General features: G+C 41.5%; 1 protein-coding gene across 2 annotated transcripts in view; it reads left to right on the top strand.

Moving 5' to 3' along the window:
• The window catches only part of LOC118364517 (atrial natriuretic peptide receptor 1), a 58,769-nt gene extending 44,765 nt beyond the window's left edge, over positions 1 to 14,004 (top strand). For both annotated transcript variants that reach the window (XM_035746118.2, XM_035746117.2), the window contains exons 7-22: positions 2,331 to 2,466; positions 2,668 to 2,752; positions 2,899 to 3,019; positions 3,123 to 3,197; positions 3,349 to 3,426; positions 3,546 to 3,650; positions 3,900 to 3,971; positions 4,208 to 4,367; positions 4,531 to 4,686; positions 10,632 to 10,800; positions 12,504 to 12,650; positions 12,764 to 12,887; positions 13,019 to 13,087; positions 13,212 to 13,386; positions 13,482 to 13,580; positions 13,707 to 14,004. In XM_035746118.2, the coding sequence (XP_035602011.1) occupies positions 2,331 to 2,466; positions 2,668 to 2,752; positions 2,899 to 3,019; positions 3,123 to 3,197; positions 3,349 to 3,426; positions 3,546 to 3,650; positions 3,900 to 3,971; positions 4,208 to 4,367; positions 4,531 to 4,686; positions 10,632 to 10,800; positions 12,504 to 12,650; positions 12,764 to 12,887; positions 13,019 to 13,087; positions 13,212 to 13,386; positions 13,482 to 13,580; positions 13,707 to 13,864 (1,929 nt within the window). In that variant the 3' untranslated portion in view covers positions 13,865 to 14,004. The remainder of the gene's footprint in view (positions 1 to 2,330; positions 2,467 to 2,667; positions 2,753 to 2,898; positions 3,020 to 3,122; positions 3,198 to 3,348; positions 3,427 to 3,545; positions 3,651 to 3,899; positions 3,972 to 4,207; positions 4,368 to 4,530; positions 4,687 to 10,631; positions 10,801 to 12,503; positions 12,651 to 12,763; positions 12,888 to 13,018; positions 13,088 to 13,211; positions 13,387 to 13,481; positions 13,581 to 13,706) is intronic.
• Positions 14,005 to 23,743: the final 9,739 nt, after the last annotated feature.

Raw genomic sequence — 23,743 nt, 5'->3', positions numbered from 1 at the left:
AAGTAATTTTTCCAACAATTGATTACAGACAGATTATTTCACTTATAATTCACTGTATCACAATTCCAGTGGGTCAGAAGTATACTTGCACAAAGTTAACTGTGCCTTTAAACAGCTTGGAAAATTCCAGAAAATGATGTCATGGCTTTAGAAGCTTCTTATAGTCAATTGGAGGTGTACCTGTGGATGTATTTCAAGGCCTACCTTCAAACTCAGTGCCTCTTTGCTTGACATCATGGGAAAATCAAAAGAAATCAACCAAGACCTCAGAAAAATATTTTGTAGACATCCACAAGTCTAATTCATCCTTGGGAGCAATTTCCAAATGCCTGAAGGTACCACGTTCATCTGTACAAACAATATTACGCAAGTATAAACAACATGGGACTACGCAGCCGTCATCCCGCTCAGGAAGGAGATGCGTTCTGTCTCCTAGAGATGAACGTACTTTGGTGCGAAAAGTGCAAATCAATCCCAGAACAACAGCAAAGGACCTTGTGAAGAGGCTGGAGGAACAGGTACAAAAGTATCTATATCCACAGTAAAACAAATCCTATATCGACATAACCTGAAAGGTCACTCAGCAAGAAAGAAGCCACTGCTCCAAAACCACCATAAAGCCAGACTACGGTTTGCAACTGCACATGGGGACAAGGTTGTACTATTTGGAGAAATGTCCTCTGGTCTGATGAAACAAAAATAGAACTGTTTGGCCATAATGACCATCGTTAAGTTTGGAGGAAAATGGGGGAGGCTTGCATGCCGAAGAATACCATCCCAACCGTGAAGCACGGGGGTGGCAGCATTATGTTGTGGGGGTGCTTTGCTGCAGGAGGGTCTGGTGCACTTCACAAAATAGATGGCTTCATGAGGTAGGAAAATTATGTGGATATATTGAAGCAACATCTCATTACATAAGTCAGGAAGTTAAAGCTTGGTCGCAAATGGTTCTTCCAAATGAACAATGACCCCAAGCATACTTCCAAAGTAGTGGCAAAATGGCTTAAGGGCAACAAAGTCATGGTATTGGAGTGGCCATCACAACGCCCTGACCTCCTATTGAAAATGTGTGGGTAGAACTGAAAAAGTGTGTGTGAGCAAGGAGGCCTACAAACCTGACTCAGTTACACCAGCTCTGTCAGGAGGAATGGGTCAAAATTCACCCAACTTATTGTGGGAAGCTTGTGGAAGGCTACCTGAAATGTTTGACCCAAGTTAAACAATTTAAAGGCAATACTACTACTAAACAGCGTTCGTTTGTTGAAGGAGAAGCGGACCAAAATGCAGCGTGGTGGTTACTCATGTTCTTTAATAATAAAGAATAGACGATACATGAAATAAAAGTATACAAACAACAAACGGAATGTGAAAACCTATACAGCCTGTCTGGTGAACAAATAACACAGAGACAGGAACAATCACCCACAAAATACACAGTGAAACCCAGGCTTCCTAAATATGGTTCCCAATCAGAGACAACGAGAATCACCTGACTCTGATTGAGAACCGCCTCAGGCAGCCAAGCCTATGCTAGACACACCCCTAATCAGCCACAATCCCAATGCCTACAAAAAAAACAATACGACAACACAATAAACCCATGTCACACCCTGGCCTGAACAAATAATTAAAGAAAACACAAAATACTAAGACCAAGGTGTGACAACTACCAAATACTAATTGAGTGTATGTAAACTTCTGACCCACTGGGATTGTGATGAAAGAAATTAAAGCTGAAATAAATCATTCTCTCAACTATTATTCTGACATTTCACATTCTTAAAATAAATTGAAGATCCTAACTGACATTAGACAGGGAATTTTTACTAGGATTAAATGTCAGGAATTGTGAAAACTGAGTTTAAATGTATTTGGCTAAGGTGTATGTAAACTTCCGACTTCAACTGTGCCTGTGCGTGTGCGTGTGTGTGTCTGTGTGTCTGTGTGTCTGTGTGTCTGTGTGTGTGATTAGGGAGAGAGAGTGGATGCTTTTCACCCAATGTGAGGGGGTGAGTGTCAAGCCTGGTCTGATTAGTGGCTCATTGAATGTCGTCTCCCATTATCACCCTATGCTAATGCATGGCATTGAGAATAATGTGTCAATCTTGCCAGCCTGCCATCTCACTGTCTAAGAGGACCACAATGGAAAAATAAGCCTTCTGGTTTTATTCTGTTTTTATCCTCTAAAATGTTTATTAAGGAATGTTGTCTCCGGCTGGAACAGCCTACTGCTTTAAATGATCTAATACATTCAATCAATCGATGTGTGGTATGTTATTTGTCAATTACATTAGACATGTAATTGTAAGTTATACTGTGTTCCTTGCCAGATTGTGTTGGTGTACAACGGCTCTCAGAAGAAGCTGAGGGCCTTGCCTGGGAAGGACATCCAGTGGCCAGGGGGCGCTGCTCCTTTAGATGTGCCCGTCTGTGGCTTCAAGAACGACAACCCAGCATGCCTTGCACGTCAGTGGACTACGTCTGTCTCACTCACTTTTATATACACTGCCCCCCATAAAATGTCTTAGTTTGCATGACGTAGCAGAAGTTATAGTAGTCATAACCAGTCAAAACAGTTTACGATGACTGACTTTACACTGTCATGCAGTGGCTGTATTGAAGGACACCAGCAGACCATAAAAATGTTTCCCCTGTCTCTTTTTCCAGGAACCATCACAATCCACCAGATGGTAACAATTGTGGTGTTCTTCATCATTATCATCATCCTCACCATTACTGTCTTCATATACAGGTGAGTGTAGACAGGCCAGTTCAATCAGTAAGTATGCACAAGGCCTAGAATCTACAGGAAGAGTTTTATGTCATTACGTTTATAGTATTGTTCACATATCTAAAAGAGCAATCTATCATCACTCTCTCTCTCTTTTGCACACACAGGAAGCTGAAGCTTGAAAATGAGCTGGTGGCTCAGCTGTGGAGAGTCTCCTGGGAGGATATTCAGATGAGCAACATGGAGAAAGTCCTGCGAAGCGCAGGCAGCAAGCTCACTCTGTCCCTGGTGAGTCCACACTCACATGCACGCTTGTAACAACACACACATTTCACAATACACACAGTCTTACACAAAACTGATCCCATCCCACCTTTCGCTTTATTTACAGAGGGGCTCCAACTACGGCTCCCTATTAACAGGAGATGGAAACTTTCAGGTGTTTGCCAAGACAGGCTACTACAAGGTAAGTAGGGTGTGTGTGTGTATGTGTGTATGTGTGTGTGTGTGTGTGTGTGTGTGTGTGTGTGTGTGTGTGTGTGTGTGTGCGTGCATGAAAGAAAGTAACCTTTTAATGTCAACTGGATTGAATGCATAATGTTTTTTCTGTCTTTCAGGCAAATATTGTGGCCATCAAATACATCAACAGAAAACGCATTGAGCTCACCAGAAACGTGCTGTTTGAACTGAAACATGTAAGTCCTGAGGTTGTAGTGTGACGTGTGTATACTCCAGAATGTATATGTGCATCAGAGAATAGCGCTGTCCCTAAATGTGTAAGTCACATGGTGTCCTCCTTTCCTTCCCTCCCCAGATGCGTGATATTCAGAATGAGCACCTGACCCGCTTCATCGGAGCCTGCATCGACCCACCCAACATCTGCATCATCACAGAGTACTGTCCTCGGGGTAGCCTACAGGTAGCCATCCCTCACCACATCTCCACTATAAGATAGTCCACTGACCCATTACAAATCTTTAGGAAGCATTTTCCTTGTCTAAATGGTGTGTGTGTGTGTGTGTGTGTGTGTGTGTGTGTGTGTGTGTGTGTGTGTGTGTGTGTGTGTGTGTGTGTGTGTGTGTGTGTGTGTGTGTGGGGGGGTGTACGCATGGGTGTGTGTGTGCGCATGGGTATGTGTGTACGCATGGGTGTGTGTTTCATCCTTCAGGACATCATGGAAAACGAGAGCATCACACTGGACTGGATGTTCAGATACTCTTTAATCAATGATATTGTCAAGGTAACCACTGCTCTACACACTCTCCTGCTTATCTTTCCATGTGTCAACTTCAGTTGACTTCAGAAAAGACATTTGCATCACATTTGTGAACGTCCATATGCTTTGCCAAACATTTTTAGACTAAAGCTGAATTTAAATAACTAATTTATATCTAATCTCTCCTTTTGACTATCCCTCTCTCTTCTCTTTCTACATTTTACCCTCTATCCCTACCTCCCTCCCCTCCTCCTTACCAGGGCATGGCTTTCCTCCACAACAGTGTCATTGTCTCCCACGGCAACCTGAAGTCGTCCAACTGCGTGGTGGATAACCGCTTTGTGCTGAAGATCACCGACTACGGCCTGTCCAGCTTCCGCACCGAGAGCAACACAGACGACGCCCATGCTTACTATGCCCGTTAGTCACCTGGCTCTGCAGGAAATTGCCCTTTAGACACAGATCTAGGATCAGTTTAACCTGATCAAATCCTTAAGAGGGTGAAATACAAAACTGACCTTAGATCAGTGTCTGTAGGCAAATTGATTAAGCTTTTCGTCAATTTATCCATCTATGTGTGTAGGGAAGCTGTGGATGGCCCCAGAGCTGCTGAGGTTGGAGAGACCCCCTCCATGTGGCACACAGAAGGGAGACGTCTACAGCTTTGGCATCATTCTCCAAGAGGTGGCGCTACGCCACGGAGCCTTCTATCTGGAGGGAGAGCCGCTCAGCCCCAAAGGTAACACACACATATACACACACGCACTCTGTCTTTCTACATGACAGACATTCGGGACCGATTTGATCCTATGTAGCAACATTTGAAATTGTGTTTTTCACATTAGATAAAAGTAGAGATTCAGAGCGCGAAAGTTATAGATAATACACTACAGTTGAGGAACAATGGGAAAGTAATTCTGCTTTGAAAGTTGATAAACTTGTAACCGCACTTTTGAGAAAATGGCTCATGAATGTTTTGGTACACCTACTAGAGAGCTCTTCTTTGTCTAAACCCATTCAAGATCGTTCACAACCTCTTAAGCCTTAGCCCCACCCATCTCTTTAAGGATTCACATGTGAGTCCATTTGCTAAACAGAGTGAGTAAGTTCCCAGACAACTGAGAACTTGGAAAAATACGAGGTGAAATCATGACGTTAGTGAGCTTCAGGTCGAAAAGTCAGGGCTCTAGAAAGAGGCCCCAGTTCTTGAGTTGGAATGCTGAGTTGGATGACAGTTCAAAACGATTTTTCCTAGTCGGAGCTTGTTTTTTTCCGAGTCCCCAGTTGTCTTGAACACACTGAAGTCGGAAGTCTGAGATTTCCGAGTCCCAAGTTTTTGAACGCAGCAATAATCCCTACCCATACTACTAGCAATACAAACTGATTGTCATAGCTAGCCACCATGCATGAATCTCCAGGTAGCTAAAGCTAACCAACTAGGGTCAATGTTAACTAGCTAGCTAACATTAGGTTATAACTAGCAATGCAAATAGATTTCGGAGATACAAATAATAGTATTATACAGATCATACACGTAATGTTAGCTAGTGAGCCAGCCAGCTAATGTTAGCTAGCTAGCTAACACTACGCTTTAACTTAAAATGAAAATGACATTCTGACTAAATTTGAAATGTATAATATCTGAAAATGTATCTAACAAGACTTTCTTACCCGTATACATGGATGAACGCTTCTCCCTCTCTGTCACCATTGCCATGGTTGCCCTTAGTTTGAAAATGTAATCCGGAGACATGTGTTTTATACAACAGCTTTCTGTGTTCTCTTTTCAACTCCCGCTGCATATTTGCAATCAAACGCTAGAATTTTCTCCTTCTCCATAGCAATCATACTCTGCCACCACCGGGCATTCAACGTCTTCCGTGACAACAACATTGTTGATCGCTGTTTCTGAAGACTCTACAATGTCTGGTTCAATTAAAATGTTTTTATCTAAATCAGGGATTTCCTCATTGTCTGATTCATAGAGTCTGAGTCAGAGAGAGTCAGCATGGCACGATCGTCCTCCAGACAGTGGAGAGCAGTAGCAATACTTCTGCAGTTCTTTATGATGTCTTTCAAAAAAGCTGTGGTAGAAATGATTACCTACACATACTGAGCAGCTCATGTTATAGATAGAAGCATGCTACATGGCAGACCAATCCGAACTCATCTCTCTATAAGAGCTCAGGGCCAGACCCAGATGCAGACACGGGAGGCAGATGGTTTGAGTGTTTGATATTTATTAGTTCCAAAAAGGGTAGGCAAGAGAATAGTTATGGACAGGCAAAGGGTCAAAACCAGATCAGAGTCCAGAAGGTACAGGGTGGCAGGCAGGCTCGAGATCAGGGCAGGCAGACTGGTCAGGCAGGCGGGTATAGAGTCCAGAAAACAGGCAAGGGCCAAAACCAGGTGGACTAGCAAAAGAGAGAATAGCAAAAGCAGGAGCATGGGAAAAACACGCTGGTTGACTTGAAACAGACAAGATGAACTGGCACAGAGAGACAGGAAACACAGGGATAAATACACTGGGGAAAATAATCTACACCTAGAGGGGGTGGAGACAATCACAAGGACAGGTGTAACAGATCAGGGCGCCACACTCTTGGCATGTCCTGCCCATCCATTATCTCAGCCAATCATGGCTAGCGGGAAGGTTCCTGTCTTTTCCCATGTCTAAACCAACTAGGCTCGTAATTTATTCATATTTACAGATGGCAAACAAGTTTGTTATTAAGGCACATGAAAGTTCATTGTTCCAGAAGGCATTTCTGCCCAAAAACACATTTTGATAAAAAATTCAAATGATCATGTTCAAATGCCTCTACTGTGAAGTAGTGACATGCGACATACTCCTAGTTTCCTGAAACTAGTCACATTTGTGCTCCCATACACTTTTGGTCATAAGCACGCTTATTTGCACATAAACACAGATGTATTATAATAGAAAGAGAGAATACCATTGCTGCTGAGTAAATTATACCCCAGATTGTGTCCAAGATAAACAGTGTCTGTATGTTTCTTCCATCAAAAGCATAACAAACAAACCTAACAAGCCTCCTTCTCGTCAAGGCTCTGTGGTCTTTGCTGACTGCATTATCGCCGAGTAGCGATAAGGCAGTTAGAGCAACTCAAAACAAAAGCTGTTATTCTGTACATTGCACCCGCAAGTCTGTTTACTCAGGAAAAGCTCTGTTGAAAACACAAACCTATCAAAAAACACATAACAGCTCCAGTGACTCAACAAAGCTACAGTATGTCGATACATTTTACTCCACGTGAACTGTATTCTTTAAATTTCAAGGTTCCTCCTTGACTCTACTCAAATTCAACAAATGAAGTGTAGACCCCCAAATATTGACACAACCCAATGTTAATTTCAGAGCTACTGACCAATATGCCACGACGTTAAAATGGAGACATGGAACAGTTTTGCAATTGCAACCATTTGGCAACCTAAACTAGGGAAAGTTCATGAATTTGTCAAAAGTGACAGATTTTTTGCCTCCTTTTCTATTTTCTCACTTAGCCCCTCTTGCACCCCACTTACCCTGAAGAGCCTACTCTAATGATATGTAGGACGAGAGCAAATATGCCTCTCTTCTTTGTACTAAGGATAGTTAAGCCCACGCAAACACTTGTAGGGACAAACACACAGTCACATGCTTTAAATAACACAGAAACATATTATATTTGTTTACCTTCCACTGTACTGTTTTCTGTGTCTGGCTTAGAGTAAAGCAACACAATTTTAATAAAATATCAGATTGTAAGTACATAGCTGCAACCAATATATTTATTTTTCATTTGAGCAGGGGAGTGTGACTCTTTCGAACGTTTTTTTTTATTATCAGTCAAGATTTCAGATTAAATTGTAGTTAGTTTGGGAACAACAATCTGTCCTATCTTCCTTTTTAGAAAACTGAAAAAGAAAGAGATTGGATTTTGTTGCTATACAGATCAGCAATAACAGCTGTTGTTGTGTTCCAATTCAAGTCTCCGTCACAACGTGTTGAGGAGAAAACCTTTCTGTCACCCATGTCTGCCAACCACCACTGCTCAGTGAATTTTTTTTTTTTCAAAACCATAATTGCGCAAAGTTATAGAAAATTGAATGTGATTGTGGTCGATTGCAAGAGTGGTGTACTGAGAGAGAAGCAAGTGTTTGTATTTGCTCATCAGAGTGTAACACTTTGTACTGGTAGACAGCAGCTGTTGTGTGACAGAAAGACAATGAACTGACTTAGAACCAGAGCATGCCATTTATGCCACTGAAACCACTTTATGGTCTTAACTCAGTTAGGCTGCATGGACTGCTGTTGTGTGTGTGTGTGTGTGTGTGTGTGTGTGTGTGTGTGTGTGTGTGTGTGTGTGTGTGTGTGTGTGTGTGTGTGTGTGTGTGTGTGTGTGTGTGTGTGTGTGTGTGTGTGTGTGTGTGTGTGTGTGTGTGTGTTTCATTTTTTTTCTGAATGAGGGCAGAAATAGGGGAATAGGGTGAGAAATGATGAACGAGAGGATATAATAAATTGGGAGGGAAAGATAATGGAAAGATTGTGAAAGCATATGAACACAATGGAAAGGAAACTGGAATAGAATGTCTGAAAAGATGAAAGCAGAAGGAATGACACTAGATAGAAATATTACATTTCACCATCTATAGGAATGCGTTATACACTGAGTGTAGAAAACATTAAGAATACCTTCCTAATATTGAGTTGCACCCCCCACACACACTTTTCCCCTCAGAACTGCCTCAATATGTTGGGGCATGGACTCTAAAAGGTGTCGAAAACATTCCACAGGGATGCTGGCCCATGTTGACTCCAATGCTTCCCACAGTTGTATCAAGTTGAGGTTGACCGATTAATTATTATTATTTCAAGTTTTCATAACAATCGGTAATCAGCATTTTTGGACGCCGATTACATTGCACTCCACGAGGAGACTGCGTGGCAGGCTGACCACCTGTTACGCGAGTGCAGCAAGGAGCCAAGGTAAGTTGCTAGCTAGCATGAAACGTATCTTATAAAAAACAATCAATTTGAACATAATCACTAGTTAACTACACATGGTTGATGATATTACTAGTTTAACTAGCTTGTCCTGCGTGGCAAATAATCAATGTAGTGCCTGTACATTTATCATCGAATCACAGACTACTTCGCCAAACGGGTGATGATTTAACAAGCGCATTGGCAAAAAAAGCACTGTTGTTGCACCAATGGAGACATACCTATAAACATCAATGCCTTTCTTAAAATCATTACACATCTATATATTTTTTTTAACCTGCATATTTAGTTCAAAGAAATTAATGTTAGCAGGCAATATTAGCTAGGGAAATTGTGTCACTTCTCTTGCACTCTGTGCAACAGAGTCAGGGTATATGTAGCAGTTTGGGCTGCCTGGCTCGTTGCGAACTGTGTGAAGACCATTTCTTCCTAACAAAGACCGTAATTAATTTGCCAGAATTTTAAATAATTATGACAACATTGAAGGTTGTGCAATGTAGCAGCAATATTTAGACTTATGGATGCCACCCGTTCAATAAAATGCGGAACGGTTCCCTATTTCACTGAATTAATAAACGTTTTGTTTTCGAAATTATAGTTTCCAGATTTGACCATATTAATGACCTAAGGCTCGTATTCCTGTGTGTTTATTATATTATAATTAAGTCAATGATTTGATATTTGATAGAGCAGTCTGACTGAGCGGTGGTAGGCAGCAGCAGGCTCTTAAGCATTCATTCAAACAGCACTTTCCTGCGTTTGCCAGCAGCTCTTCGCAATGCTTGAAGCACCGCTCTGTTTACGACGTCAAGCCTATCAACTCCCGAGATTAGACTGGCAAAACTATAGTGCCTATAAGAACATCCAATGGTTAAATGTATATGAAATACAAATGGTATAGAGAGAAATAGTCCTATAATTCCTATAATAACTACAACCTTAAACTTAACTGGGAATATTGAAGACATGTTAAAAGGAACCACCAGCTTTCATATGTTCTCATGTTCTGAGCAAGGAACTTAAAAGTTAGCTTTTTTACATGGCACATATTTTACTTTTACTTTCTTCTCCAACACTGTGTTTTTGCGTTATTTAAACCAAATTGAACATGTTTCATTATTTATTTGAGACTAAATAGATTTTTATTTATGTATTATATTAAGTTAAAATAAGTGTTCATTCAGTATTGTTGAAATTGTCATTATTACAAATATAGATATAAAAATCGTCAGATTAATCGGTATCGGCTTTTTTGGTCTTCCAATAATCGGTATCGGCATTGAAAAATCATAAGTGGTTGACCTCTAGTGTCAAGTTGGCTGGATGTCTTTTGGGTGGTGGACCATTCTTGATACACATGGAAAACTGTTGAACATGAAAAACCCAGCAGTGTTGCAGTTCTTGACAAACCGGTGCTCCTAGCAACTACTACCATACCCCTTTCAAAGGCACTTAAATATTTTGTCTTGCCCATTCCCCCTCTTAATAGCACACATACACAATCCATGTCTCAATTGTTTCAAGTCTTAAAAATATAAATATTTTTTTACCTGTCTCCTCCTCTTCATCTACACTGATTGAAGTGGATTCAACTAGTGACATCAATAAGGGATTCACCTGGTCAGTCTATGTCATGGAAAGAGCGTAATGTTTTGTACACTCCCCCTTCCTCTAGAAATCATGGACCGGGTGGCTCTGGGTGAGTGGCCGTGCCTGCGGCCTGCTGTCAACCCTCAGATCCACAGCCAGGAACTGGGCCAACTCATGCAGCGCTGCTGGGCAGAGGAGCCCACCGAGAGGCCCGAGTTCAACCACATCAAACTGCTGCTACGCAAACAGAACAGGTGGGTGTAGGGGGGTGGAAGTGGGGAGAGTGTGTTGCATGATTCCATTAATGTCTGTGCGTCTCCACTCCAAAAAAAAGAGTATGACTACAGTACCAGTCAAAAGTTTGGACACCTACTCATTCAAGGGTTTTTCTTTATTTTTACTATTTTCTATATTGTAGAAAAATAGCGAAGACATCAAAACTGTGAAATAACATATGGAATCATGTAGTAAAAATATAGTGTTAAACAAATCAGAATATATTTTATATTCTTCAAAGTATGCACCCTTTCCCTTGATGACAGCTTTGCACACTTTGGCATTCTCTCAACTAGCTTAATGAAAAATGCTTTTCCAACAGTCTTGAAGGAGTTCCCACATATGCTGAGCACTTGTTGGCTGCTTTTCCTTCACTCTGCGGTCCAACTCATCCCAAACCATCTCAATTGGGTTGAGGTCAGGTAATTGTGGTGGCCAGGTCATCTGATGCAGCACTCATCACTCTCCTTCTTGGTCAAATAGCCCTTACACAGCCTGGAGGTGTTGGGTCATTGTACTGTTGAAAAACAAATGATAGTCCCACAAAGCGCAAACCAGATGGGATGGCGTATCGCTGCAGAATGCTGTGATAACCATGCTGGTTAAGTGTGCCTTGAATTCTAAATAAATCACTTACACTGTCACCAGCAAAGCACCCCCACACCATTACACCTCCTCCTCCATGTTTCACGGTGGGAACCACACATGCGGAGATCATCCGTTCACCTACTCTGCATCTCACAAAGAAACTGCGGTTGGAACCAAAAATCTCAAATTTGGACTCATCAGACCAAAGGAAAGATTTCCACCCGTCTACTGTCCATTGCTCGTGTTTCTTGGCCCAAGTAAGTCTCTTCTTATTATTGGTGTACTTTAGTAGTGGTTTCTTTGCAGCAATTCTACCATGAAGGCCTGATTCACGCAGTCTCCTCTGAATAGTTGATGTTGTGATGTGTCTGTTACGTGAACTCTGACGCATTTATTTGGGAAGCAATATCTGAGGTGCAGTTAACTCTAATGAACTTATCCTCTGCAGCAGAGGATAACTCTGGGTCTTCTTTTCCTGTGGCGGTCCTCATGAGAGTCAGTTTCAGTAATAGTGCTTGATGGTTTTTGCGACTGCACTTCAAGAAACTTTAAAAGTTCTTAACATTTTCCTGATTGACTGACCTTCATGTCTTAAAGTAATGATGGACTGTTGTTTCTCTTTGCTTATTTGAGCTGTTCTTGCCATAATATGGACTTGGTCTTTTACCAAATAGGGCTATCTTCTGTATACCACCCCTACCTTGTCACAACATAACTGATTGGCTCAATTGCATTAAGAAGGAAAGAAATTCCACAAATTCCCAAACTTTTAACAAGGCACACCTGTTACTTGAAATGCATTCCAGGTGACTACATCATGAAGCTGGTTGAGAGAATGCAGAGAGTGTGCAAAGCTGTCATTGAGGCAAAGGGTGGCTACTTTGAAGAATCTCAAATCTCAAATATATTTTGATATGTTTAACACCTTTTTGGTTACTAGATGATTCCATATGTGTTATTTCATAGTTTTGATGCCTTCGCTATTATTCTACAATGTAGACAATAGTAAAAATAAAGAAAAACCCTTGAATGAGTAGGTGTGTCCAAACTTTTGACTGGTATTGTATATATGTCTGTGTGTGCGTGTGTGTAGGGAGTGCAGCACTAACATCCTGGATAACCTGCTGTCCCGTATGGAGCAGTATGCTAACAACCTGGAGGAGCTGGTGGAGGAGAGAACCCAGGCCTACCATGAAGAGAAACGCAAGGCTGAGGCCCTGCTCTACCAGATACTACCACAGTGAGTCTCTGCTATACACACACACACACACACACACACACACACAAACACACACACAGTGAGGCAATGCGATACACACACACAGTGCGTAATGTTACTGTCTGTACCTGCAGTTCAGTGGCTGAGCAGCTAAAGAGAGGGGAGACGGTACAAGCTGAGGCCTTTGATTCAGTCACCATCTACTTCAGTGACATTGTAGGCTTCACAGCCATATCAGCTGAGAGCACACCTATGCAGGTGAGAGAGCACGATCACATTGTGACACTACTCCCACAGGTGTGACAAGTTACAAAGATAGACTTTACAAGGGAGGCCATAGTCAAACCAAACAATTCCTATTCTGCTCTAAAAAATGTTTGCCTCTTTAGGTTGTGACCCTGCTCAATGACCTCTACACCTGTTTTGATGCCATCATTGACAACTTTGATGTTTACAAGGTAACATTATATTTCTCATCAATGTGCAGATGAAGGAAAGGAAAAGAGGAGGTGATGCCTCTATGAGATCCGCCATTAGGACACACTGACCTCCCTGCCCCTGCTGTTTCTGTGGCGCCCCCAGGTGGAGACCATTGGTGATGCCTACATGGTGGTGTCCGGCCTGCCGGTGAGGAACGGGAAGCTACACGGCCGAGAGATTGCCCGCATGGCCCTGGCTCTGCTCAACGCCGTACGCACCTTCAAAATCCAACACCGGCCTGACCAGCAGCTCAAACTACGCATTGGCATCCACAGCGGTGAGCGGCACGCGATGGTCACATACTAGCAGACTCAGTGATGATATACCAATTTCAGTTGTGTGATTGACCAATTCACTCCACTCTATATTCAGGCCCTGTGTGTGCAGGAGTGGTGGGGCTGAAGATGCCACGGTACTGTCTGTTTGGAGACACAGTCAACACCTCTTCACGACTGGAGTCCAATGGTGAAGGTAAGCCACAGAGTAGTCATACAACATGTGGGTTTTAAATCAGTTCCACAGATCTGCTGGTCTTCATATCTCTGTGGTAGTTAATTGACTAATTAATGATTGCCCTCCTCACCTTCTCCCTCACAGCGCTGAAGATCCATGTGTCTGCGGCCACACGTGACGTCCTGCAGGAGTTCAACTGCTTCCAGCTGGAGCTGAGAGGAGACGTGGAGATGAAGGGGAAGGGGAAAATGACCACCTACTGGCTACTGGGAGAGAGCAAGAACAACGAGTCAACGAGCTAAGGGGACGAGCCAAGGGAAGGAGGGAGGAAGGTCATGAATGAAGAAGTGGTGGAGGCAAACTTGAGCAAATAATGGGAACCACTAATTTGACGTGCTGGAGCAAGTAATCAAATGAAGAGGCCTGGTGAATGAATGAGGTGGGGGGGTAGATGAGGAAGAGGACAAGGAAGGAGGATGTGGAGAACTTTCTTCACTTCAGCCCTCCTGCACTCGAACATCTAGATTTTAAGGACATATAGAAAACTACATGTTCTGAGAGTGTATGTGTGTGTGTGTGTGTGTGATGTTCTGTGTATACGTTTTTCCAGTTTTATTTCCGTGTTGGAGGTTTTGGATGCAACACTGATGGTATTTTAGATTGGTTCAAAAATTGGTTCACAAACAAACCTTTACAGGAGGTTGTGGATATTCCCACCTGGTGGTCACATTATGTAACTGTTTTTTGAATTCATATCTTTTATGAGTACACAGTATCCCACTGGGCACAGACGTCAGCTCAACATCTAGTTGTGATCTAAATTTGGTTGAGTTGTCAACTAATGTGAATTCAATGTGAAATAAACAATAAATATCACTATGTCATTGGATTTAGGTTAAGAGTTGGGTGAAAAAAATACAAAATGCCCTTACGTTGATTACTTTTTTACAAATCCAATCAGTTTTCCATGTTTCCAACATCATCACATATATTTTCGGGGTTGAAATGACATAGAAATTACGTTCAAACTTCTTTTACCCAGTGGGATTTATAATTAGATTAATTTCCACTGTAGCCTTTGTGATTATGTATCGCCAAACCCCAACCACAATAACTGAGCCTACTCTGGAGTTAAAATGACTTGTTTGATATGTGTGTGTGCGTGTGTCTAATGTCTCATCAGTGTATATGATTTGTCAGTTTACAGTCATATTACGGTCTTATTATTTTGTATAATACAGATGTTGTTTATTTCTCAATAGATTACTTTTCTATTGCCTAAAGGGCAATTCACAGAAATGCACTTAAGATAAAGTCAAGCATTCCACTTCTTCGGCACCATAGACAGTTTCATTATTTTCACTGAAGTGTACGATTGCCTATGAATCTGTCTAATAAGATTCAATTTAATGCATTATTGTTGCCAGCAGCATACCATCCTGCATCCCACTGCTGGCTTACTTCTGATTCTAAGCAGGGTTGGTCCTGGTCAGTTCCTGGATGGATGCTGCTGGAAGTGGTGTTGGATGCTGCTGGAAGTGGTGTTGGAGGGCCAGTAGGAGGCACTCTATCCTCTGGTCTAAAAAAATATCCCAATGCCCCAGGGCAGTGATTGGGGACACTAGCCTGTGTTGGGTGCCGTCTTTTGGCTGGGATGTTAAACAGGTGTCCTGACTCTCTGAGGTCATTAAAGATCCATTGGCACTTATTGTAAGAGTAGGGTGTTAACCCCGGTGTCCTGGCTAGATTCCCAATCTGGCCCTCAAACCATCACGGTCACCTAATAATCCCCAGTTTACAATTGGCTCAATAATCCCCCTCCTCTGCCATGTAACTTGTCTCCAGGTCGTTGCTGCAAATGAGAACATGTTCTCAGTCAACTTACCTGGTAAAATAATGGATAAATAGTGAAAACATACAGCTGAGCTTACATCATACACATATGCCATGGCTGTCTCAGTCACCAGATCTCGACCCAATTTAATACTTATTGGATATTCTGGTGCGTTTTCCACCACCATCAACAAAATACCAAATGATGGAATTTCTCGTGGAAGAATGGTGCCGCACTTGTAGAATTTATGCTACTTTATGCTAAGGTAAATTGAAGCTGTTCTGGCTCAAAGCCCTATTAAGCAACTTTATGTTGGTGTTTCCTTTGTTTTGTTAGTTACCTGTATTCAACAATAATTGAAGACAGGTAACCATTTTCTGCTGGAAAGACAGACTCTTGACAGAGGATAGTTTTATGAAAATTGTGGATGGACAGCTGGACACACACTGGCTCTTGATTTCTGAATGGATTTGTCTGAACTGCTACTCTGAAAACACCCTGAAATAAAAATTAAGAGGTCACCAGGGAACTTTTAGAAAGGGTTCACACTGAGATCCTCTATAACTTTGCAATAACTAACCGCGTCAAAAGGACTAAATGAATTCTGGGGTAGATATGTTTAAAGGACTAAATTAATTCTGGGGTAGATATGTATAAAGGACTAAATGAATTCTGGGGTTGATGTGTATAAAGGACTAAATGAATTCTGGGGTAGATATGTTTAAAGGACTAAATGAATTCTGGTGTTGATGTGTATAAAGGACTAAATTAATTCTGGGGTTGATGTGTATAAAGGACTAAATTAATTCTGATGTAGTTGTGTATAAAGGACTAAATTAATTCTGAGGTAGATGTGTATAAAGGACCAAATTAATTCTGGGGTAGATATGTATAAAGGACTAAATGAATTATGGGGTAGATATGTATAAAGGACTAAATTAATTCTGGGGTTGATGTGTATAAAAGGACTAAATTAATTCTGAGGTAGATAATAATAATAATAATAATAATAAATAATAATATATGCCATTTAGCTGACGCTTTTATCCAAAGCGACTTACAGTCATGTGTGCATACATTCTACGTATCTAAGATGTGTATGAAGTTCCATATTTTGGTTTGGTGTTCACGGTAACCTTTTGAGTTTGAGAGTCATGGAGAATGGTATTGTTTTTTGCATCTCAAGCCAACAGTGTTCATCATCTGTTGAGAAGTGTTGAACAGATCAATACTGTCTGTAAGACCTCATAAATCAGCCTGTCGACATGTATTTTTATCTCGCGTTTTTGGTTTGAATCAGTAAATATGGTATAAGTGTATTAGTGGCTGTTTTAGTTCTGTGTGTCCCTATCAGTGGTGGGGTGTATGTACAGTGGGGCAAAAAAGTATTTAGTCAGCCACCAATTGTGCAAGTTCTCCCACTTAAAAAGATGAGAGAGGCCTGTCATTTTCATCATAGGTACACTTCAACTATGACAGACAAAATGAGAGAAAAAAATCACATTGTAAGATTTTTAATGAATTTATTTGCAAATTATGGTGGAAAATAAGTATTTGGTCACCTACAAACAAGCAAGATTTCTGGCTCTCACAGACCTGTAACTTCCTCCACTCGTTACCTGTATTAATGGCACCTGTTTGACCTTGTTATCAGTATAAAAGACACCTGTCCACAACCTCAAACAGTCACACTCCAAACTCCACTATGGCCAAGACCAAAGAGCTGTCAAAGGCTGGGAAGACTGAATCTGCAATAGTAATTTGCATAATTTGCAGCTTGGATTGAAGAAATCAACTGTGGGAGCAATTATTCGGAAATGGAAGACATACAAGACCACTGATAATCTCCCTTGGTCTGGGGCTCCATGCAAGATCTCACACCGTGGGATCAAAATGATCACAAGAATGGTGAGCAAAAATCCCAGAACCACACGGGGGGACCTAGTCAATGACCTGCAGAGAGCTGGGACCAAAGTAACAAAGCCTACCATCAGTAACACACTACACCGCCAGGGACTCATCCTGCAGTGCCAGACGTGTCCCCCTGCTTAAGCCAGTACATGTCCAGGCCCGTCTGAAGTTTGCTAGAGAGCATTTGGATGATCCAGAAGAAGATTGGGAGAATGTCATATGATCAGATGAAACCAAAATATAACTTTTTTGGTAAAAACTCAACTCGTTGTGTTTGGAGGACAAAGAATGCTGAGTTGCATCCAAAGAACACCATACCTACTGTGAAGCATGGGGGTGGAAACATCATGCTTTCAGGCTGTTTTTCTGCAAAGGGACCAGGACGACTGATCCGTGTAAAGATTTTGAGTGAAAACCTCCTTCCATCAGCAAGGGCATTGAAGATGAAACGTGGCTGGGTCTTTCAGCATGACAATGATCCCAAACACACCGCCCGGGCAACGAAGGACTGGCTTCGTAAGAAGCATTTCAAGGTCCTGGAGTGGCCTAGCCAGTCTCCAGATCTCAACCCCATAGAAAGTCTTTGGAGGGAGTTGAAAGTCTGTGTTGCCCAACAACAGCCCCAAAGCATCACTGCTCTAGAGGAGATCTGCATTGAGGAATGGGCCAAAATACCAGCAACAGTGTGTGAAAACCTTGTGAAGACTTACAAAAAACATTTGACCTCTGTCATTGCCAACAAAGGGTATATAACAAAGTATTGAGATAAACTTTTGTTGTTGACCAAATACTTATTTTCCACCATAATTTGCAAATAAATTCATTAAAAATCCTTCAATGTGATTTTCTGGATTTTTTTTCTCATTTTGTCTGTCATAGTTGAAGTGTACCCATGATGAAAATTACAGGCCTCTCTCATCTTTTTAAGTGGGAGAACTTGCACAATTGGTGGCTGACTAAATACTTTTTTGCCCCACTGTATATCTGATCCCCCACTATTATCACTATTATCAAATATCTTTAGATTACTTCATTAAACCCTCCTCTAATCCAAGGCAGCCTAGACAAAATGAGCAATACTGTAGTTTAGAGTTCTTTCTCCCTGTCCCTGTCCTTCTTTTCTCTTTCTCAGTCAATCATCTCTGACTAATCTCTCTCCCCAAGGATCAAATGTAACCCTTTCCCTTAGATCAGAGCCCACGGGTGGGTATAAGAATAAGCCTTAAACTGTATGTAACCTGTCATCCATCATAAGGTAATGTAGTCATTATCTAATGTGTCTTGAAGCCTGTGATCTCTGTAACATCAAGTGCTTGAGTGAAGTAGACAATATATATAACTGTTTCTATTGTAGCTTTGAAATGTGGTACTAAACTTTATTTTACTCCATTTCCTTTATCTTGCTTGTTGGTTGATTCAATTCAACTGTCATATTTATTGTGGTAAAAACATGTTTTATTTTTTATTTTTAATGCATTCATTTCTTCAAGTCAAGGGCATGGATAAGTTTGCACAGAAGGAAAATAGGCCATATAGTAGGACAGTATACTGAACATTGTGTTCAAATGCTTGTGAAATTTATATGGGAAACCTAGACAATATTGTGGATTGAAAGATCAGCATTGTTATTTAATTTGACCGTAATATCTCATATGGCACATCAAGGGAGACTTTAAAACTAATTTCCTGCAATTCTACAAAGTTTGACTACTTATTACACCTCTCTTGAGAGGTATTTTGGGGGATATATGGGTGTATTTTGAAAACACAGTGTAAGTGGAAGCCGCCACCCCAAAAAATGTTGGGGAAAACGACTTTTTCACCTGGATTTCAACACATTTTGCCATGGGGCAGAGAGAAAAATATGCAGTTTTATCATGCTACTCTATATGTTTTGTCATGTGTCTGAGAGAAAATGTTGCAGTTTTAAAGCAAATGTTCAACTATTTACACATTTTGCCATGGAGCAGAGAAAACGATTCGCTGTTTTACAACTAATCTCGTGCAATTCTTCACATTTTGCCACGAAGACGAATCGACATGTACTGAATATTGGGGGCATCCCCCGTGCCAATTTGGCCAAGTGGCACATCAAGAGTCTGATGCCTGGATGGATCCCTGTTCCCAAAATGTTGTTGCTCTGCACAAATGGAGCGTCTCTTTTCGCTGACCGGTACATTGCCCGAACTGAAGCCAGGTGCTTATCGAATATTCGCTTTATTTGTCCATTCCCCGGGGAACACAGTGGCAGAGGTCTGGGATGATCAGTGTCCAGACAGAGATGCTCAGAATGTCGATAGTTTTCTGACTGACGTGAGGCGCAACTGTGAGTTGACGCAGCGTTGTACGAAAAGGAGTGCGCTATCCTCTTAGAGCCAGGGATCGTTTAAAAATCTGACAAGAGGTTGTCTGATCTTTAATCGACGAGGGTGTGCTGGCCCGTTGTGTCCCGTTGATCATGCAAGACTGTCAAGTCATCTTTAAAAAATAATGACTCCCTCCTTCGGACGAAGGGGCTTTCCCCCAGGGTGAGGAAGCCATATGGCGTTGTGATTTTGGGTATATGCGGAAGAGGCAATGCCGCCCGTGTCGTTGGATCCACCAAATCTTCTCTTGCCATGTATTGATGCTCCGGGAGAGGACGGTCGTGATTCAGTGCTCGACAGAAAACAGATGTGAGCGCAGCAACAGTGGAATTGTATAGCGACGTCGGTGGACCAGCGAGCATCCTTCCCGGTCCCTTGGAGTTTGCAGACATCGTGCGTGGCGCGCCTGTCCGGGGGGTGGAATGGTAAACTCTCGGATGCGGTCATATGTTTTTGTCTTTAAAGCCGTCTAGGTCGGTTGGAGTTGCAGTTGCGTTGACATTTTCGATTTTTCGGAATGGGATCAGATTACTTTTACGCAAATCAACTTTTACGCACATCCACTTTTACGCACATCCACTTTTACGCACATCTAGACGGCATTAACGAAGCTAATCTTTTGCTGTTGATTTAGTGTAAAACTTTAGGACCATATTCGACTGCAGACTAGATATGGAATGAAGGAGTGTCCAATTTCTCGGAGACATGCTTCTGAAGTGACAGATAAAGCTGTGCCCATATATTTAAATTACAGGTATATCACATGCCTCATTGGTTCTCAGGTACTATCACCTACTTATTGACGTCAATAAGCGGTGTCTTTTTCAGTCAACAGCTGAACTGAACTCCTCCCACGGGGTTGGCTAACAGATGCCCTTGCCATACTGAAGTTAACTTGATAAGCACCTCTGTGCATTCAAATCATCAATGACACTGTCATAAACCATTATTTTACAAGTGCTAAAAGCAGTGGCTGTCAGTGTCGTTTAAGATGAGGAGGAGGATTCTTTTTTTCATGAGCATGGCCTTATTTCTATTACAACATTTTGGATGACTCTCATTCACATTTCATTCACCCAGTTCAATGTAAGAGTGATAGGTTTAGCCTACTACATGATACTCGAATTTTCACTATACCCATCATGACGTTGCTACAACCTAGCTTATGACTGAAGTTTACAATGTAGGTGCACACAGGTCGAGAGACAAATTTGAGGTAACAGACAGTGACATTCAATACCGCCTTGCACATTCTTGCCTGATATAGGGTGTAATCATTAGTCCAACAGCCGCAAACAATGTTTATGTTTATCCCTGTTTTGTTTCCATTTGCTTCCGCTTAAACGTTTTTCAACAGAATCGGCAGAATGAACACACCCCTGATCACGTGTAAACACAGTTCACTCTCATAACAGCCATGTTGTATTCCTTCTCTTCCCTTCACTTGTGGACTTCAACACACAACACATCAGTTGTATGTGCCCGGGTGAAAAAAACTTTCCCAACGACAACCGCTACACAAAGCCTACATCATTGTCACAATATTAGCTATGCTAAATTCATAGTCAGCATAGCTAATAGAACTAACGCGTTAGTAAACCCGCTACAATCATGCAGTAACATTAGTGTACAGTCAGTAAGCAGTTACACCAGTAGGCCCTAGTGGCAATAAACTTGTAATGCCAAAAGCTTACCTTGACTTGGAAGAGTTCCAGTGTTGTGTTGGAAAGTCATAGCCAGCTAGCTACCATACCATCCCTCTGTTTGAGCAGGGTGTTTCCGTAGGCTAAACTAGCTTGCTGCATTTGCTAGCTAAGTCAGTTAAACTGAAAGGGGGAGAAAAAAATGACTCTATTTCTCTCTTGCTTCTCCTTCACTTAGGAAGAAATTAATTCAACTGTTCAACTATAGTCTTTCTCTGTCTTTGAGTCAACTACTCACCACATTTTATACACTGCAGTGCTAGCTAGCTTTAGTTTATGCTTTCAGTACTAGATTAATTCTCTGATCTTTTGATTGGGTGGACAACATGTCAGTTCATGCTGCAAGATCTCTGATAGGCTGGAGGATGTCCTCCGGATGTTGTCATAATTGTGTAAGTCTATGGAACAGGGAGAGAACCATGAGCCTTATAGGTTTTGTATTGAAGTCAATGTACCCAGAGGAGGATGGAAGCTGCCTGTCCTCCAGCTACACCATGGTGCTACCCTCAGAGTGCTGTTGAGGCTACTATAGACCTTCTTTGCAAAATAGTATGTTTTAATCAGTTATTTGGTGACATGATTATATTTAGTATAGTCTTATCTAAAAAGGATAACTTTTTAAATGTTTTACAATTTAAATTTTTATGAAGTTCACTCAGGAGGACGGTCCTCCCCTTCCTCCTCCTCTGAGCCTCCACTGGCTAAAAGATTACCAAAACGTTCAACCATTAATCATGTTGATTAATGGTTTATAGAGCACAAAAACAACTAGGTTATATCTATTTTGTAGTCTCGGAAATCCCAGACCTAGCTAGGGCACCAGCACTGTGCTGGAACATTGTAAGATTATGGGAAGCAACCCATCTGTCTAGAGACTCTAGTGAGACTAGCTCCAGTATTTAGTGGCTGGGGAGAAATACTTTTTCCTCCTAATATATAGTAGTAGAAATGTAAATATGTGGCTGCAAGTTCTCATGTATATAGTATTAAGAAATTATACATATATATATATATTTTAAGCTTTCAGTCACATCAAGCGTTGAAGATTTTATCAGCAGTACAGCTCTAGGATGGTTACATTACTACATAACATGTCCATTGGGCAGCTCTCTCTGGCTGTTGTTGCTAAGAATAATGATTCTAAACACACTGACTGATGACTGTTATGTGAAATTTTTTTTACCAACTTTATATTGTTGCAATCTTTAAGTTAAGAACTATTCTTGCGTGCATATGTGTGATCGGCAATGTGGCTGGGTGCAAATACATATGAGTAAATATCAATGACTCTCAACTTCTTCTGGCTGGGAGGTATATTGAAGAAGCGTTTGGATGACTTGAGTTCTACTTGTTCCATCTGGCTGGCTGCTCTTTTCCGTCCCCTTCCAGATGCCTCTAAGGTACAGCTGCTTTCTCCTTCCATCTGGCTGGCTGTTCTCTTTTGCCCCTTGTTGCTAGCCGCCTTATCTGATGTACGGGCAGAGCCCCCTTCACTCTGGCTGGCTGTTGTCTTCAGTCCACTCCTGCCATGGACAGGTTTTGTCCCCTGCCGCAGCTTGATGAGCTTGAGGATCCATTTAGGCCTCTGCAGCTGGCTCCATTTATTTTCCAGCTCCTTTCTTTTAATTTCTTTCTTTTTGATATCGTCCAATCTTTTAATTTCTTTCTTTTTTATGTTGTTCAGCTGCTTTTCTGTCAGGGGGAAGCCAATCGTCCTCAGGATCATCCTGATTTCATTGGGGTTGATGGGGTCAACAAGCAGGATGGACTCATATAGGACTTTAGCCTTTTGGGGCTTTGGGAGGTGGTACAGGTCAGCAGTAGCCCTGTGAGGAGCTTTCCCCACTGAGCCAAAATGTGGAGGTGTTGCTTCGCTGTTACCCATGGACACCAGAGACTTGACCTCTAGGCCTCTGTCACTTTGGAGCCTGGACTTGTATGCTATGGATATCTGTAAATTGGAGAGAGAGAATATTCTGAGTTTACAAACAAGTTTAATTTACACTAAATACATGAATATCTTGATTTGGAAGGCTGAGGGTGAACTTTGACCAGTTCTGAACATTTTAAAGCACATTTTTAGAATGGCTTTAACAGGCAAAACCAGTCCACGTTGACAACAATTTGAGGATAAATATTCTTAAACTTGTTTATTGTAAAGAATGCAAATAATAATAATACTCACAGTTTCCATTTCAGGCATTCATATGTAGAAGATTTTATTTTTAAAATTACTTTCAATGGAAGTTTGTTTATAAAACAGTATTTTAGTTTTGATCCATAGCTATGTTAATTATTGATTCATATTCTGTGTTGGTGCTTTTCCAAATATTCTGGAACGATGCATCATAATGGAGGTGCGTATAT

This window comes from Oncorhynchus keta, chromosome 31 (assembly GCF_023373465.1).
Source record: "Oncorhynchus keta strain PuntledgeMale-10-30-2019 chromosome 31, Oket_V2, whole genome shotgun sequence".
Classification (NCBI taxonomy): Eukaryota; Metazoa; Chordata; class Actinopteri; order Salmoniformes; family Salmonidae; genus Oncorhynchus; species Oncorhynchus keta.
This window is presented reverse-complemented; position numbering and strand designations above follow the sequence as displayed.